This window comes from Rhodofomes roseus (assembly GCF_022264815.1).
Source record: "Rhodofomes roseus strain CIRM-BRFM 1785 chromosome Unknown C8Q71scaffold_19, whole genome shotgun sequence".
NCBI classification, from domain to species: domain Eukaryota; kingdom Fungi; phylum Basidiomycota; class Agaricomycetes; order Polyporales; family Fomitopsidaceae; genus Rhodofomes; species Rhodofomes roseus.
Window position 1 is genome coordinate 533239 of NW_025952975.1, and position 15070 is coordinate 548308.

General features: G+C 59.0%; 4 protein-coding genes across 4 annotated transcripts; 2 read left to right on the forward strand and 2 right to left on the reverse strand.

Moving 5' to 3' along the window:
• The first annotated feature begins 2600 nt into the window (after window positions 1-2600).
• On the forward strand, window positions 2601-3836 carry C8Q71DRAFT_774860 (HAD-like protein). The gene is made up of 2 exons (XM_047924557.1): window positions 2601-2863; window positions 2928-3836. The coding sequence occupies exons 1-2, from the start codon at window positions 2804-2806 to the stop codon at window positions 3708-3710; spliced, it is 843 nt and encodes a 280-aa protein (XP_047776042.1). The 5' UTR covers window positions 2601-2803; the 3' UTR covers window positions 3711-3836.
• Window positions 3837-7391: 3555 nt separating this feature from the next.
• On the forward strand, window positions 7392-10302 carry C8Q71DRAFT_839588 (OPT oligopeptide transporter; the record flags this gene model as incomplete). The annotated part of the gene is made up of 10 exons (XM_047926500.1): window positions 7392-7589; window positions 7646-7731; window positions 7788-7939; window positions 7996-8079; window positions 8131-8150; window positions 8210-8324; window positions 8379-8495; window positions 8551-9321; window positions 9381-9778; window positions 9833-10302. 10 exons carry the CDS (start codon window positions 7392-7394, stop codon window positions 10163-10165), a joined length of 2274 nt encoding a protein of 757 aa, XP_047776043.1. The 3' UTR covers window positions 10166-10302.
• A 327-nt stretch (window positions 10303-10629) lies between these two features.
• On the reverse strand, window positions 10630-13586 carry C8Q71DRAFT_713045 (uncharacterized protein; the record flags this gene model as incomplete). The annotated part of the gene is made up of 3 exons (XM_047920895.1): window positions 10630-11308; window positions 11408-12622; window positions 12673-13586. The coding sequence occupies 3 exons, from the start codon at window positions 13584-13586 to the stop codon at window positions 10630-10632; spliced, it is 2808 nt and encodes a 935-aa protein (XP_047776044.1).
• Window positions 13587-13767: 181 nt separating this feature from the next.
• C8Q71DRAFT_774871 (heme oxygenase-like protein) lies at window positions 13768-14824 on the reverse strand. Its single transcript, XM_047924558.1, has 3 exons — window positions 14297-14824; window positions 14087-14235; window positions 13768-13996 (listed from the first exon to the last, which is right to left on the reverse strand). Exons 1-3 carry the CDS (start codon window positions 14768-14770, stop codon window positions 13867-13869), a joined length of 753 nt encoding a protein of 250 aa, XP_047776045.1. The 5' UTR covers window positions 14771-14824; the 3' UTR covers window positions 13768-13866.
• Between the last annotated feature and the right edge of the window lie 246 nt (window positions 14825-15070).

Below are 15070 nucleotides of genomic sequence, written 5' to 3' on the forward strand. Positions count from 1 at the left end.
GCGCATCAATGACCAGTAGCGTTCAGAAATACAAACCCTCACAGTACTTACCGATAACACTCCTGTACTGCCTTCTTCAGCTGTTTCTTCGCCTCATGGTACTCTTCCGGGTCCCGCCTCGCGCCCGCCGATCCCGAGCCCTCATGCAAGCGCACACTAGGGCGATGTGGCTCCTCCACGCCCTTACGCGCACCAGGCCCATCCGCGCGCTCAACGGTCCGTACGGTTCCCTTCTTGCCCGCCTCGTCCTCGTGCTCGAGATCATGCAACGTCGTCGTCGCCGTTGTCGGCGAGCTGGCCGCGCGCGCCTCGAGCGCGATCGCCTTCTCCTCCATCCCGACGTCCTCGTCGCTCGCGTGTTGCGACGACGGCCCGTCGTTCTCCCGCGTGAGCTTCCTGGGGTGCGCGGTCGGCGTCCGGAAACGCGCGGGCACAGTGAGCCACGCAGGGGCCATTCCCGCTTTCGGATGCGCTTCCTGATAACCCGACGGACAGGCAAAATCAGAACGTGAGGGGAGGGGAGAGGAGCGGGATAGGCGCGACATACGTAGAAGGCCCGTCTGTGGTCCTTGAGCTCTTGCAGCTGCTGCTTCAGCATCTCATACCTGCCGTGACCATGAGTGCCCTCGCTGACTCGTCCGCTTACAGCGCAGACCCACCTCGTTCTGAGCTCGCGCTCTCTCGCGCAATAGAAGCTCTCTACTTTGTCCAGCTCCCCGTCCAGCATGTCGAAGAACGAACGTGCCACGGGCGGAAGCCTGGGTAGCAGTTCTCTGAGCGGCGGGTGCGCTCCCGGTGCCCAGGGCCAATTCCTGCCCGTGCTCTTCGCCGTAGTGGGGGTCACGGGCGTCGCAGCGCGACCATCCCGCGCAATCGATTGAGAGCCCGAGTTACTCCGCGCGCGAGTCGATACAGAGAGACCCGTTGTCGTCCGCCGGCGGAGGCGCGGGAACCCGCTGCTGGAAGTACGTGCTGGGCTCGGACTCGCGCTCGCGTCCGTCTGCACCGGGGCCTGCGCGTCATCCGCTCCCAAATCTGAAGGGGATTGTCCAGGCGTACCCTGTTCTGCGTCTGGGTGCACAGAGGCGGAGGACGTGCTCGTACGCGTGGCATCGGGGCTGAAGTGCGCGGTACGAGGTGATACTGGCGTTGAAGGCTCCTTTTCAGCGTCGGGAAGCCGACTTGGCGAGGGTGTAAGCGGGAGAAGAGGTGTGGTACCGGCACCGCTGGTGTCCAAGTCGAGCTCTTGGGCACGTCTGATGGCGGTGATTTTCTTCTTGAGACCCCGGTAGTCACTGCGAACAGGAGCAGAAAAGAGTCAGTTCTCGGTGTACTATCGAATGAGATACAGGCGGAGAGAGTATTTGCACAGGTTGTTCATCGCGATTCGTGCAAGTGCTTAGAAATGCAACATAGGCTACAGAATCCGCATGCTGTCAAAGTCCGTCGACCTAGACAATAGATGATATCTGACCATCACCGGGACTTGGACACACTGCTGCTACAGAGGCTCACTGTTGCACGTTACAGTAGGCAATTATCAGCGAATGACGCGTGCAGAGCATGGCGACAATACCCCGCCTCTTCGAGATGTTAGCCCATTTAGAGGACGTCCATCAGGTACTGGAAGTGACGCATGATAATGCGTAATCAGCTTGACAAAGGGCTCGGGGCTCATAAGCTCGCAACTCTACGCCTCATATGGGCGCGGATCGGAGTGTGTTCTCGAGTTCGCTAGTGAGAAGGCGAGTATCTGCCCAACGAAGCGTCCTTGGGAAGATGTCGTCGAAGAGCCGACCCCTCAACGACAACAAATGTAGCGCATGCTAGCAGGTGATCGCAGTTGTCCGGCACTGTGGCTCTGTGGGCGTTCCCATACTGCAGTTCGGTCGATGCATCTTCGTGATGAGCGCCACGAGCGGTGCAGTGACATGCTTGACGAGCGAGGCGTGTGTAGACAGTGTGTAGACGCCTCGCAGTCGGCAAATTTGGGTTCCCCGCCGGAGCGAACGTTCGCACATCAAAGCTTGACCTGACAGAAAAGTACTCACATGTAGGCCTTTTTCCACTCAGGAGTCTGGACGTTTCTCCAGAATGAGAACGTCAACTTCGACTATGCACATCACACACCTGAGTTTCCTCCAGGTACCTATGACGAGTCCATGAGCACGCAGCTCTCTTTTGACGGTGTCACCGTATGGGGCAATGGGGAGACGCACCTCGCGAACTTCATAGCTGGTCGTAGTATGGGTCGTGCACGTTCGTCAGAGAGGGCGGGGATAGGGTAGAGGAGGGAGGAGTAAAAATGTGTGCGAACAGAAGTCTGGCCCGCAGCGCGTTTGAAGCGAGGCCTCGAGGAATATATTGGTTGCCGCGTACAGGCAGCGTACAGCGTCCGTTCGACGCGCTCCGAGCTCGCCCTCGCCTCGTGCTCAACGCGTCCCGATCACGTGCCGCAATGACGCTGGTGCAGCCACCGCGCGAGCGCTACACGGCTCCGAACGACGGTGAGCTCATGCGGGCGCAACGGCACTGAATAGCGATGGACTCATTCGAACGAAGTTCTCTATCTTCATCATCATCTAGTCGCAGCAACTACGGATAGCGTCAGATAACCATCCAGTGAGTCAGCTTGACTGTACCCCAGCGCATCTTGCTCGACGGGTCCGAGTCGTCCGTCGCGCATAGCGTGACCAGGAATGCGACGAAGGATATATACTGATTTGGTTCGCGCAGGGCAAACCACGGCATAAGTACCATATACTGTAGCCCGCTTGCATCCTTCACTGTCCAGTCTGCTACCATGTCACCGAAGCTTACCGACTACAAGGTCATCATGTTTGACGTCTACGGGACGCTCATCGTACGTGCCTCCACCTTCTTCCGCGCAACGTTCTTTCTGTGAGATGCTCACTACTTCTTGACAGGACTGGGAGACGGCCATAGCCCGTGCCCTCGAACCCACTCTCGCAGGGACGCCCCTCGCTTCCCGCGACGCCGCCCTAACAGCGTACTGCAGCGTCGAGCGCGATTTGCAGACCCGCTACCCCACTATGCTCTACAGCGAGGTCCTCGCCCGGGTCTATGCCGAGCTCGAGGCGCGCGCTCACAACAAGCTCACGCCTGCCGAACCCTCCGGAACCACCGCAGCGAGCGTCGAGACCAGCACGGGCACGGTCACCTCGGGCACCACCGTCGGGTCTTCCGCGTCAGCATCTGAACCCCCGGACGCGCACACCGCCTTCGGGCAGAGCATAGGGAGCTGGGCGCCCTTCCCCGACACTATCCCCGCGCTGGTGACGCTTAGCAAGCACTTCAAGCTCACCGTCCTCTCCAACGTCGACCGCGCGTCCTTCGCCCACACCCAGCACGCGCTTGAGGGCCCGCCCGACGCGCCGCGCTTCCGCTTCTCGGCGATCTACACCGCGGAGGACGCCGGCGCGTACAAGCCCGACCCGCGTGCGCGCGAGTACGCGCTGCGCCGTGTCGAGGCGGAGCTCGGCGTCCCGAGGGAGCAGGTCCTCGTCGTCGCGGCGAGCGTGGCGCATGATATTCAGCCATCGCGTGAGGTAGGCTTGGGGACGGCGTGGATCTCTAGGAAGGGCACGCAGATTGGCTGGGATGAGGCCGAGGGGTCGAAGGCGACATTCAGGTTTGACACGCTGGGCGAGATGGCGGATGCAGTCGAGAAGGAGACAAGCGGAGCATGAGCAAAATGTCCCAGGGATGCCAATGATGTTGTCGCATGTTTCGTGAAGTAATCGCATGTAAGACGTGAACTCCTGGACTTGAGGGAGGATCAATGGCGTTGGTCCCAAAGGCAACAAATTTGTCGATTAACGGTCAAGTCACTGCGTGCGGTGCAGCACCGAAGCGCGAAGGCGAGCGTCAAAGCTGCTAATGCGGCGTTGCAGCATACAACGCATGTCATGTCTACTCCAGATCATGCCACAGCCGCGGACACCATATCGTACAACACTATCGCTACTCACTATGCAACTCGTTCGTCTCTGCGACAAAGACCGCCCTGTGACTGCAGGCACGACCGTACAAGGGGGAGGAGGACGACACCGTGACCTTCAAACGCGCATCCGGCATCGGCCGGCTCAGCCACAAGCGCGTTCAAGTTCAAGTTGCTCTGCCAGTGGCCAGCCAACCGCGTCGTCGTCTTCGTTGCACAGCGCTCAGAGCACCTCAGAGTACTGTGTCCCTAGCTGTATCTGACTGGGCGATACATGATATTTCGTTCGCGTTCCGTTGCCGCCTTTACGTTGTGGTCCCCCGAGTCGTCCTGTGACCTGCATACGCCGAGTCGAATGACGAAGGTTCTTAGGTACGCATATATGGATGGCAGACACGCAGTCAAGGTCAGCAGCCCCACTGGGTTATACATGAGCGGCGCACTGTATGGGCAGGCGCGAACAGCTCTTTCGCCCACTTTGTGAATTGTGAGTGACCATCAGCAATTGAGGATGTGTGTCGCTGACTTCTAATCAGTGTGCGTAGGGAAGACTGACATCCAGATACCATTTGCTCCAACGACTTTCACTATGCTCTCTCGCACTCATCAACTGTCCTTGGGGCCCGCTCTACCGCGCACTTTCTGGCACGCTTGAGACCCCTCACTCCCTACCGGACTTCTACCTTCTTCACGACCTTTCCCGTCTCACAAGACTCCGCGGGGAATGCAACTCCGAGGCGATGCTCAGCAACGAGGCCATCGTCGTGTTCCTCACTTTCCCGCGATCCCCGTCTTCCGGCGCTGGGACAGATGAACGTCGTTGTGCCCTGGTGCGATGGGGACCGCACCATTCAGATTGCTACGGACAAATTACGACTCGCGAAGGAAGCTAGCGCGAGCCTAGCAAGGATGGAGCTCGTCTGGCTGTGAGGCGGGGCGGGGGTGTCGTGGACCATCCATCACGTTGTCATTCAATCGGACATGCGCTCTAGCCAACGTGGCGAATGACCTTTACAGTTTACACCAGAACTTACTGGAGAATGTCCACGAAAGACTGGCTGGAGTTCTGAGATACATATGGTGCGCATTTGTGATGATGATATTCGACATGACGCTGATGTTGGTCAGAGCACCGGAAAGCTGTCATTGAGGCGGTTCCACGGTTGCGTGGCGCCGTGGAATGCTCATGCTTTCGGCCTGTACATACTTCAATGGACTGGGAGCGTTCGCGACGCGACTTTGATGGAATACCTCTCGTAGGTGGTTGCCCGAACTAAGTATGTGGTTGCCCGAGCTACAGATGCTTTGCTTCCCATCTCAAGGTCGTACGTTGCCGTCACCGTCGGGGATGGATCGGAATCAATCAGTTACCAAGGTCACTGTCCGTGAGTCCTCTGCCAATACGGCCCACTGAGTTCGCGGTTCCACCACAGTGGCAATTGGGCGCCACACAGCGGCGCATGTATCATTGTAGAATTGTTGTCCTCGTGACCTCCACCGATGGTAACATGCTCAATCAACTGCATGAAGCACAGCTGAATATTTGAGTCCAGGCAACTGTCACCGACCTTTAACGGACCGCTGGCTTGATATCAAGTATTGGTGCCAACGCCGCGTCGTCCTATGGGACATGGCAAAGTCGACTTTGTGGCTGCCGAAATGCCCGTGTTGAGCGTATACAGGCACCAATTCACGTCATGGAGCCAGACCACAAGTTTTGAACGCTGGCATCCAGGCACCATCTGTAGATGTTCCGTCCATCGCGGCAAGAGAGGTCGCAAGCGGGCCGTCGTGTCCGCCTGTCAAACTGTCCTATTGCTGATTCTAGACGGTGAGAGTTTTCACCAATCCCCGACGTTCATAGATAACTTAGTTCCCAAAGCAGACCGCAAAAATCCATGTTATAGATTGGCATATGTATTGACAACTGCGAAGCCCATTGAGCAAACCTACACCGGATGCAGTGTTGTCCGATGGACTATATTCGAGCACCGAGTGCCTAGCCATATGGTCCGCGGCAGGCCAACTGGGGGCTTATCGCGGGGTGACGTCGCATCTTGACGTCGTGTCGAGTTTATACAGGAAGAGCCCTGGAGCGACGCTCCGCGGCGCTCGATGTCCACATGGCGCTGACGCGAATCCATTCGTGAGTTGTGCAATTCAGTTGCGCAGGAAACCTTGACCGTTCAAGTTGAGCAGGGATTAGAAGGATGCCGAGGGTGTCGGAAATCAGCATAGTCTGGGAAGGCACATCCCGGCGGTCCCCCGTACTCCAGGTACTTGTCTCAAGGCAGGACCTGACGACCATCTCAGTGTCGGAGCAGTTCCTGGGATCAGTATCCGGGCGAACTTCCAAGGTTCGGCGGCGAACGTACTAGCAGTGAGGAACCCTGTGAAAACATCATTCCGTGTTGGCGTTTCGGTCTGCCGCTCTTGTTATCTACACGCTGAATTAGTAACTTCCAGGGGGCAGGCGCCGCTGTGCACTGCATTCAGACTGCAATATTTGCTCCTTACCAAATGCGCGGGCCGAAGGTCGCGTGCCGACGCGTGGTGAGCTGCAGACTGTTGCAGACGACCATGATGCTGAATATGGGGCGGGTAGGCATCATCGAAATGATCGATCGGGGCCTGGTGCATAATGAATTCAGCGGCGGCAAGATCTAGTTGCGGGCCGCGGCACAAGCAAGTGGAAGCAATTACATGCACATTGCTCACGCTGTGATGCTTCCAGAAGACACAAAGGTAAATCACAGCAACTCTTTGTCACGGCTAGGCAAGAGCAGGAGACACGGTATACCACGGGCACACTCGGGCAAACGCGCGCGCGGTGGTTGGGCGGCGGATGGACAGGACTTGCACACGAGCACATGGAGGCTTTGATAGGACGCGCCTCCCCAACGCCACCGGTCGCACCAACATATCTCGATTGATCCGTGCCGGCATTCCAAGGCACCGCGTGCGACCCACAGGGCAATGCGCCGGCGGCTTGTCAGCCATGCATGGGGCTGCATGGGGATTTTGACTACTGTTCTCAGGCAATTCCATTTTCGCGGGTGGTATGCATTCTCCACACTTACCGGGTAGGTGCACGGACAGCTACTCATCACAGGAAGCAGGCCTCGAGCACATGCATCAAGGACGATTCTAACAGCCAGCCTGCCACACAAGATGTCGGAGCCATGCGCCGAGGACCGGCCTCGGTGCGTAGCACCAGGTCGAGCTGTTACATTTTTGTTATCTCGTGCGGGGTAACCACGCGGAGTCCATCTACCTATCTCTATGACACTTCTATGACCCGAGTCGCCCAACAGCCACATCCTGCATAAATACCCTGCGGGGCGCCCGAGACTGCTTCTCGACGAGGAATACCTTCCCTTCGCAAGTCGACGTTCGCGTCTCAGGTCCCGCCAGCCACCGCATCCCAGCCATGGCCGATCCGGTGTCTCACCTGCCCATGTACGATGACGATAAACAGCTCTCGGACAGCTCGTCCGACGACAAGCTGAAGCTCGAGGACGATGTCGTGCTCACCAAGGAGGTCGAGGCGATGGAGGACCGCATCGCCAACGACGAGGCCACCGAGGCGGAGTACCGGGTCGAGGCGGCCTATGAAGTCGCTGTCAAGGTAGCGTACATACTCGTCCTCTCACCGACCTCTCCACTGACGTTCCTCACCGCTAGGTCTTGTCGGCCAGGGACGACCCCGAGCTTCAGGCGGTCACATTCCGCACTGTCTTCCTGGGCCTTGGCTTCTCAGCCTTCGGAGCGTGCGTATCACCGCCGACGTTGCGCGGGAGCAAATCTAAAATTGATGCGTCTGCAGTGTATTGGCGCAGATCTACTATTTCAAGCCTCAGACGCTCAACGTCTCGACGCTACTCTTGCTCATCCTGTCGTACTGGTTCGGTAATGGTTTGCACATGGCAATCCCGACCAAGGGACGGTGGCGTTGGTTGAACCCTGGTCCTTTCAACAGTACGTACATTGCCGTCGCGCGGGAGCAGACTGGCTGACGCCTCTTATCTCTGTAGTCAAGGAACACACGGCCATTATCATCATGTCTTCCACGGCTGCCACCTCCGCTGTCGCGATTCAGGTCATTTCCGTGCAGAATCGTAGGTCACATTGAGTTAAGGTTGAGCGCCGTTTACTGATGGCTGCGACAGTGTACTACAACAATGACATGGTCGGTCGCACGTCGAGCATCCCGCAGTCCGTCGGACGCTCATCATACTGATTTCGCAGAACCCCGGGATTGCGATTTTCACGCTGATCGGATCGCAGCTAATTGGGTATGGTTATGCTGGTCTGCTCTCTGAGGCGCTCGTTCGTCCAACGAAGTGCTTCTGGCCTGCTAACAGTACGTCCAACTGAGCTGTCTGTGCCTTGCATGGCTTACTGATGCAGTGCTCAGTCTACATCGCCAACCTGTTCCAGGCCCTCCACTACGATAGACAGATGACCTCGAAGCGCGTGCGCCTCTTCTGGACCATCTTCGCCGTCATGTTCTGTTGGGAAATCATTCCTGAGTGTACGTTGTCGCCGACGCCGCTCCTAATTCCTTGATGTTGATAATGCCTCGACAGGGATTTTCCCTGTTCTCACCGGTGTATCAGTCTTCTGCTTGGCGGACAACCACTCGTCCGTCGTGCGGAACGTCTTCGGAGGCGCGTCCAACAACGAGGGCATGGGTCTGCTCGCTGTGTGCTTCGACTGGAACCTGATTTCATCCAACTGCCTCTGGGCACCGCTCTGGCTGCAGCTCAATCAGGACATCGGTATCTTCCTCACGTACATCCTCATGTCCGCCGTGTACTACGGAAACCTCTGGAAGGCGAAGGACTTCCCCTTCATGAGCCAAGACATCTTCGCAGAGAACGGGTCCGTGTACGACCAGACCGCGCTGCTCAGCGACGGCAAATTCAACGCCACCAAGTACGAGGAGTTAGGGCCCGCGTACTTCTCCGCGACGAACGCGCTCTACCTGATCACATCAAATCTGTCGCTCGGTGCGATCGTGACGCACATCGCGCTGTTCCACTGGAACGACCTCAAGCCGTTCGTCCTCTCGCTGAACCCGTGGAACAAGACGGAGCACCTCGTGCACGACGCGCACTGGGAGAAGATGAAGGTGTACAAGCAGATCCCGCGCTGGTGGTACCTCGTCATTCTCCTCGCCGCGTATGGTATCGCGCAGGCGACGAACTACACCGGCGAGTCGGGGCTCCCTTGGTGGGCGCTCACGGTTCTACTCTTCATCGGGTTTGTCTTCTGCGCGCTGTACTCTACCCTCGCGGCCACGATTGGCTTCACTGAGTTCAACACCTCGGGCAATGGCTTCTTCCAGATGATCACCGGTGAGCTCGTGTTTGCTTGTACTACCCGCGTCGTCCCTGCTGACGAGCGGTTCTCGCAGCGTATATGGTCCCCGGACGTCCCGTCGCGAACATGTACGGCGCGATGTACGGCGCACACCCTCTGCAGCAGGGTATCCTGTTCCTGCAGGACCTGAAGTTGGGCCAGTACTGCAAGCTCGCGCCGCGCGTGACGTTCTGCATGCAGATGGCGGGGACGGTCGTTGGCACGGTGCTGAACTACGTCATGATGCTGTCGATCATCAACGCGCAGCGCGCCGCGCTCCTGTCGATCGCGGGCACGCGTCTGTGGTCCGGCCAGAATGCGCAGAGCTACAACTCGAACGCGATCGCGTGGGGTGCGCTCGCCCCACAGATGTTCGGCGCAGACTCGACCTACAGGATGGTCCCGATCTCGCTCGCGATCGGGCTGTTCCTCCCGCTGCCGTTCTACATCTGCGTACGCACCCTTCCTGCCCGGGTACCATGACCCTGACTGACCGTTCGCTTGCAGTACCGCATCTGGCCCAAGGCAGGCTTCGAGAACCTGAACACGTCGATCATCATGCAGTACTCGTGCTACCTGTCCGTCGGCGTGAACACATCCGTGAACACGTCGATGGCCCTGGGAATTCTCTCGCAGTGGTGGGTGCGCACGCGCTACCCACGCTGGTTCACGAAGTACAACTACATCGTCGCGGCGGCGCTTGACGGCGGCACCCAGGTGATTGTCTTCATTCTCAACTTCGCCATCTTCGGCGCAGCGGGAAAGACGGTGTTCTTCCCGCAGTGGTGGGGTAATGACTTCAACCTCTCGGCGGATCGCTGCCTGGCGCCGCCGTCGTAACGCGTGGAGAGGCTGCCCTGTATGGAGTGTTTGTGTCTGGGGTATTGTGTAGCGTAGTATTAGACGAGGTCGTGTACAGCGACGGTAATGTACGATAATGCAATATTGACACGACAAGCGAGGTTCATTGCTCAGTTCGTGCGACGCGCTGTACTAGCCACATCAGGCGAGTGCGGAGCGATTGGAGGCTGGCAGTGGAACTCAGTGACTCCGAGTAAGTTACTAGTGATGCACGAGATGGGTGCACGATTGGCAGCTGTGTAATCGCACATACTGCGCAGGTACGGGTCTCGTTGGGGTCTCGGGTGGCCTGCGCGCGACGGTGGCCGAGTACATGCTCATGATGCATATATCTTCGAGACCTTCGAGACGGCATGTCCATAAATGCATGAGTAAATTCATCTAACCTACGCAAGAGTAGATACGCATCCTCGAGCAACTGGAGCCTTGCGAAAGTACCACTTCTATCGCACACCACCAACCCGCGCCCAGAACATGTCCTCCCGAAGCCGCGTCAGCTCCTTCCAGGTGCGCTCCTCCCAGCTCGCATCGCCCACATAGACTGTCGAGGCATCCAGATCTGAATCAGTCTCCGGGTCGGGCGGCGCGGGCACATCAACCATCTCAAGGTCCTTCAGTGACTGTCCCTCCACGCCGTCGACGACACCGTTCGTTGAAGGGGCGAGGGGCGAAGGTGGTGCTACGTCCGAGTCTTCAGCGGCGGGGTGGGCAGCACTAGACTCTTCGTGTGTCGTAGTGGGATCAACATGATCCACTGCATCTGGCTGTTCTGCTGGCGCCCCCGTCTTGCTTTGTGTCGAAGGGTCTGCTGACGGCGTAGCGTCATCGGCGGCTGCAGGGGGCTCTACCACCGGTCCAGTTTTCCCGCCGTCTGTCGGCTCTTCTGTCCCGGACGCATCCACGACCTCGCTCTCTGTCGCATTGGCATCCGCGGATGGCGCGTTGGTCTGGTCCCCGGACTGCGTGTCCTCCGCTGGAGCGGGTGCGCTCGGCTCGGTTGGCGCAGCACCCGTGTTTTCCACTGCTCCCGATTCTGGAACTGGGACTACGACAGAGACCGGCCTTGGGCGTGCAGCTGCACGACGTGGAAGCGGGGGCGGCGCAGGCGACCCACTGCGGGAGCTTGGCGGTTCCTGAACGTTGGCCACATTGACTGCAGACAACGGCGCTGCAGAGGACGGATCCGGCTTTGGCTCGTCTGTTGACGGTCGCGCAGACGACTGATCTGCTTCCCCCGCTGGCGTTGGGTCGCCAGACTGCTCAGGCTGGGCGGAAGGCTGTTCCGGCTCAGGCGTGGTGGGGGCAGTGGGCGGCAGGGGAACAGTGGCAGGATCGGAGTCAATGTACGACGACGGCTCCTCGTCAGGCGTTGCGAAGTGATCGGCCGAGATGACGCGCTCGAGAGGCAGCTCATCGTTAGTCGTACCAGCGGGTTCCGACGGTGCGATCTCCTTTGTCGCTGCTTCTCGGCCGCGATTGCGTTTGGGGAGAGGCGGCGGGAGGGCGGACGGCCTACTGGGAGTGGGCGCGGATATGGACGGGTGTAGGGGCGGCGGGACAGGGAGCTTCTTGGGCGACTGCGGCAACGGCTTTTCTGTGTCTTTCCTCTCCAGCTCCTTCTCCGCCTCGATCTCCTTGCCGCTACTGAGGCTGCGCTGCACGGAGCCCCAGAGCGCACCGATTCCCATTCTCGTTCTCCTCGGAGGGATGGGAGGCTTCCGGTCTGCCTGGGCTGCGCCGTTCACACCATCGTATTTTGCCCCGTTGGCGTTCGCGGCGGGGGACTGCGCGGCCCGTAGGCTGGCAGGGGGGACGTACACGCTGTCCTCCCAGATCTTCTCGACGATGCCCGTGCGGACAAACGACCACATCGAACACGTCATGCGCAGACGCGCGAGACACCAGTGCGTCGTGCAGAGCGGGTAGATCGTCGGCTTCGCTTGAGTGGTGTTCTGGGGCGAGAGCGGGAGCGAGACTGGAAGCCCCGAGGACGTCGCTGCGATGCGGAAGATGTAGACCTGAGTAGGAGGCTCCATGACGTCGGTTCCTGGTGCAGGTGGTGCGGGGGATTGGCTACGGGACTGGACGAGCGCGCCAGGAGCGGAGGAGAGGGTGTGGACGAGGGAGTTCCTGAAGCGGGAGGCAGACCAGGTGTTGTTGAGGGACGGTCTGGCGGATGTTGGAGACGGGAAGGTAGCCGTGGTAGGCGAGCCCGACGCACTGTTGGACGGGGAGATTATGGTCATGCCACAGAGAGCGCATGAGATGTGCGTATTGTGCGGGTGGCCCGGAATAGTAGACGGCGCAAGTTCTTGTAGCAAGGCAGCCGTGGACATGGGCTCGATGGATAGTTCTCCACTGTGTATGGCCGAGATCACGGATCTTCGCGATAACCAGTTGAGTGAGGGCGCAAGGTCTAGGCGGACTGTCGGATCACTGTCAATCGACATTAGTACCTTCACATGTAGTAGATGATTGCAACGCACGAGTCTTCCGTTACTAGCCGAGCCAAGAAGGGCAATGGCAGCAGCGTCGACATAGCTGGCGGGTGCTGGCTCGCAGGGCGTATTGAGCGCAGGTGGGCGATGAGGGACAGATACTCTTGGTACGGAGAATGTGAACAGAGCAGACGAGGAATGGCCCGACTTGGCTCGTGCACCCGGTCCACCCACTTGCCCTTGCCCATCGTGACGCGCATGTCCTCCATTCGCCGATCCGCACGCTCTTTCTCCGCCTGCAGAGCCTGCATCTGTGTCTGCAGCAGCCCAACGACCTCCTCGGCCTCGCGCAGCGCACGCTCCGTCTCCTCCACCTTCCGCTCACTCTTCGCCTGCGCGATGCGGGCCTCCGCCACCATGCTGTTGGCCTGGTTGAAGAGCCCCGCGCTCAGGTCGTCGAGCTCCTGTTCGATTTCCGCGCGCGCGCTCTCCGCCTGGCCGCGCTGCGCTGCTTCCTCCGTCGCGCGCTCCATCAGCCGATTCAGCTCCGTGGTGACGTGGTCCTTCTCGACGAGCAGCCCGGAGCTCAGCGCGGAGAGGTGCTGCGCGCGCTCGAGCTCGAGCTCGCCAATCTTGAGCGTCGCGCCGCGCAGGTTCGCGGTCGTGACGTGCAGGTCGTCCTCGAGGTCGGACATGCGGTCGTACGACTTCACGAGCTTGTTGTTCAGCTGCGAGACCTGCGAGAAGAGGTCCTGGACCTGCGACCGCAGCGAGCCGATGACCATCGCCTGCGCGTCGGGGTCGCTGTTGTGTCGCTGCAGCTTGACGTCGGTCCCGTTGGGCCCGTGGGGCACGACGAGCGTCTTCTCCTCGAGGTAGTCCGCTTCGTGGTTGAGCTCGTGCATCTCCGTGTCGACGGAGTGCGCGGGCGAGGGGGGTCGCGAGTGCGAGGGCTGTGACATGGCACTGTCTTTGGTCAAAGTAACACGGCGGACTGTTCCAGACAGTTACTGCAGCATGAGCTAGGGTAATTTGCGAATAAGGATACGTCTGCGGGTATGTTCCACTTCCTGCAGTCGTAGCGGGAGGAGTGGGGGCTCGGTCGTCGCGGCCAACTTCAGTAGCAAACACTATGGGCGTCTGTTCGCAGGCGGGACCTCGGGCTTCTCTGCCGGTGCACTATGATATACATATTCCTCTACTACTCTGCGCTACATACACTTTCTACAATCCAGCACTTCTCTACATCTTCTCGTTGAGCAGCGTGAGCTCCTCTCCCCCGACGGGCCAGAAGGCCTCTTCGAGTTCAATAACGCGAGCCCATATGGACTCCGCACGTATCCACGCAGGGGATCCAGGCTCGATGCCAAGGCTGCCGTACAGCGCGTGCACAGGGGAACGAGACGGAACAAAATGATTACCTGCAGCCTCGGTGACATGGGATGGGTCCTCTGAGGCTTACCTGTTCACAATCTGAGTGAGCTCATCGACAAACTTGACGAACTCCGGATTGGTCCAGTTGTTGACGAGTGTCTTCACCGCGGGCGCGGTGCCGCCCTCGGCCTCGACTGGCTTCAGCGACGCAACGTATAGCCAGGAGTCCAGATATATCTGCACGACACGATGGCAATCAACGAAACCGAATTGACTGTCAGGAAAAGTCGACGCGCACCTGCTCCATGGCCCACAAGAACACCATCGCGTCTTCGATCCTGCCCTCTGCACCGACCCTGACCATCTCCGCCGTGTAGTCCCTCGTCGCCTTGCGCTCCTTCCATCCCTCCGCTTTCAGCCCGTACTCACGAGCAACATCCCCAAAGAAGCCGACCTCCCGCACGAGGTTCGTGAGAGAGTACGCCAATACGCGCACGAGCTCTTGGTTCCTCTGCTCTCTCGGCGAGCCGGGTTCGTCGAGCGACGAGAACGGCACGGCAGCCACAGTCCTGCCTATAAACGCAGAACCCCCATGGGCTGCGAATAGTCGGTCTTGGGCTAGCCAGAGCGAGAGAAGAGCCGGTGGGAGTGTGCCTAGTCCGGCGGCGGTGAGGAACGGGTGCTCCGTTGCCGCAGAGTATGGGCGCGGAGTCGAGAGCGAGAGGAGGTGCGCAGTGAGCGTCGTAGGGTTCGCCGTGGGTGGTGTCGCCATTGTTCGCTATGTCCTCTTCGTCGTGGATGCAGTCGAGAGAGCGGCGGGTGTGGGATGATAAGGTATGATATCATTGGTGGTTGTTTGTCTTTGTTAGGATCAGAAGCTAATAGCCTTGACGCCCGTGCGACGTGCGTGACATCGCTACGCGAACTGGATGTTCTATTCATATCGTGATCAGTACTCGACAGCGAATGCAAGCCTGGGTTCATTGACCAGTCGTCACCTACATGTGTCTACGCACGCACTTGTGTTCTTGATTTCCTCGCTCTTGAAACAAACTACTAGGCTGTGTCTAAG

What these genes read in the sequence shown, in the direction of transcription:
- C8Q71DRAFT_774860 (XM_047924557.1), top strand. Translation starts at nt 2,804, where the DNA reads ATGTCACCGAAGCTTACCGACTACAAGGTCATCATGTTTGACGTCTAC. An exon ending in ACGTCTACGGGACGCTCATC is followed by an intron (nt 2,864 to 2,927) that starts GTACGTGCCTCC and finishes ACTTCTTGACAG; the next exon opens with GACTGGGAGACGGCCATAGC.
- C8Q71DRAFT_774871 (XM_047924558.1), bottom strand. Translation starts at nt 14,770, where the DNA reads ATGGCGACACCACCCACGGCGAACCCTACGACGCTCACTGCGCACCTC. An exon ending in TCTTGTGGGCCATGGAGCAG is followed by an intron (nt 14,236 to 14,296) that starts GTGCGCGTCGAC and finishes CGTGTCGTGCAG; the next exon opens with ATATATCTGGACTCCTGGCT. An exon ending in CTCACTCAGATTGTGAACAG is followed by an intron (nt 13,997 to 14,086) that starts GTAAGCCTCAGA and finishes GCTGTACGGCAG; the next exon opens with CCTTGGCATCGAGCCTGGAT.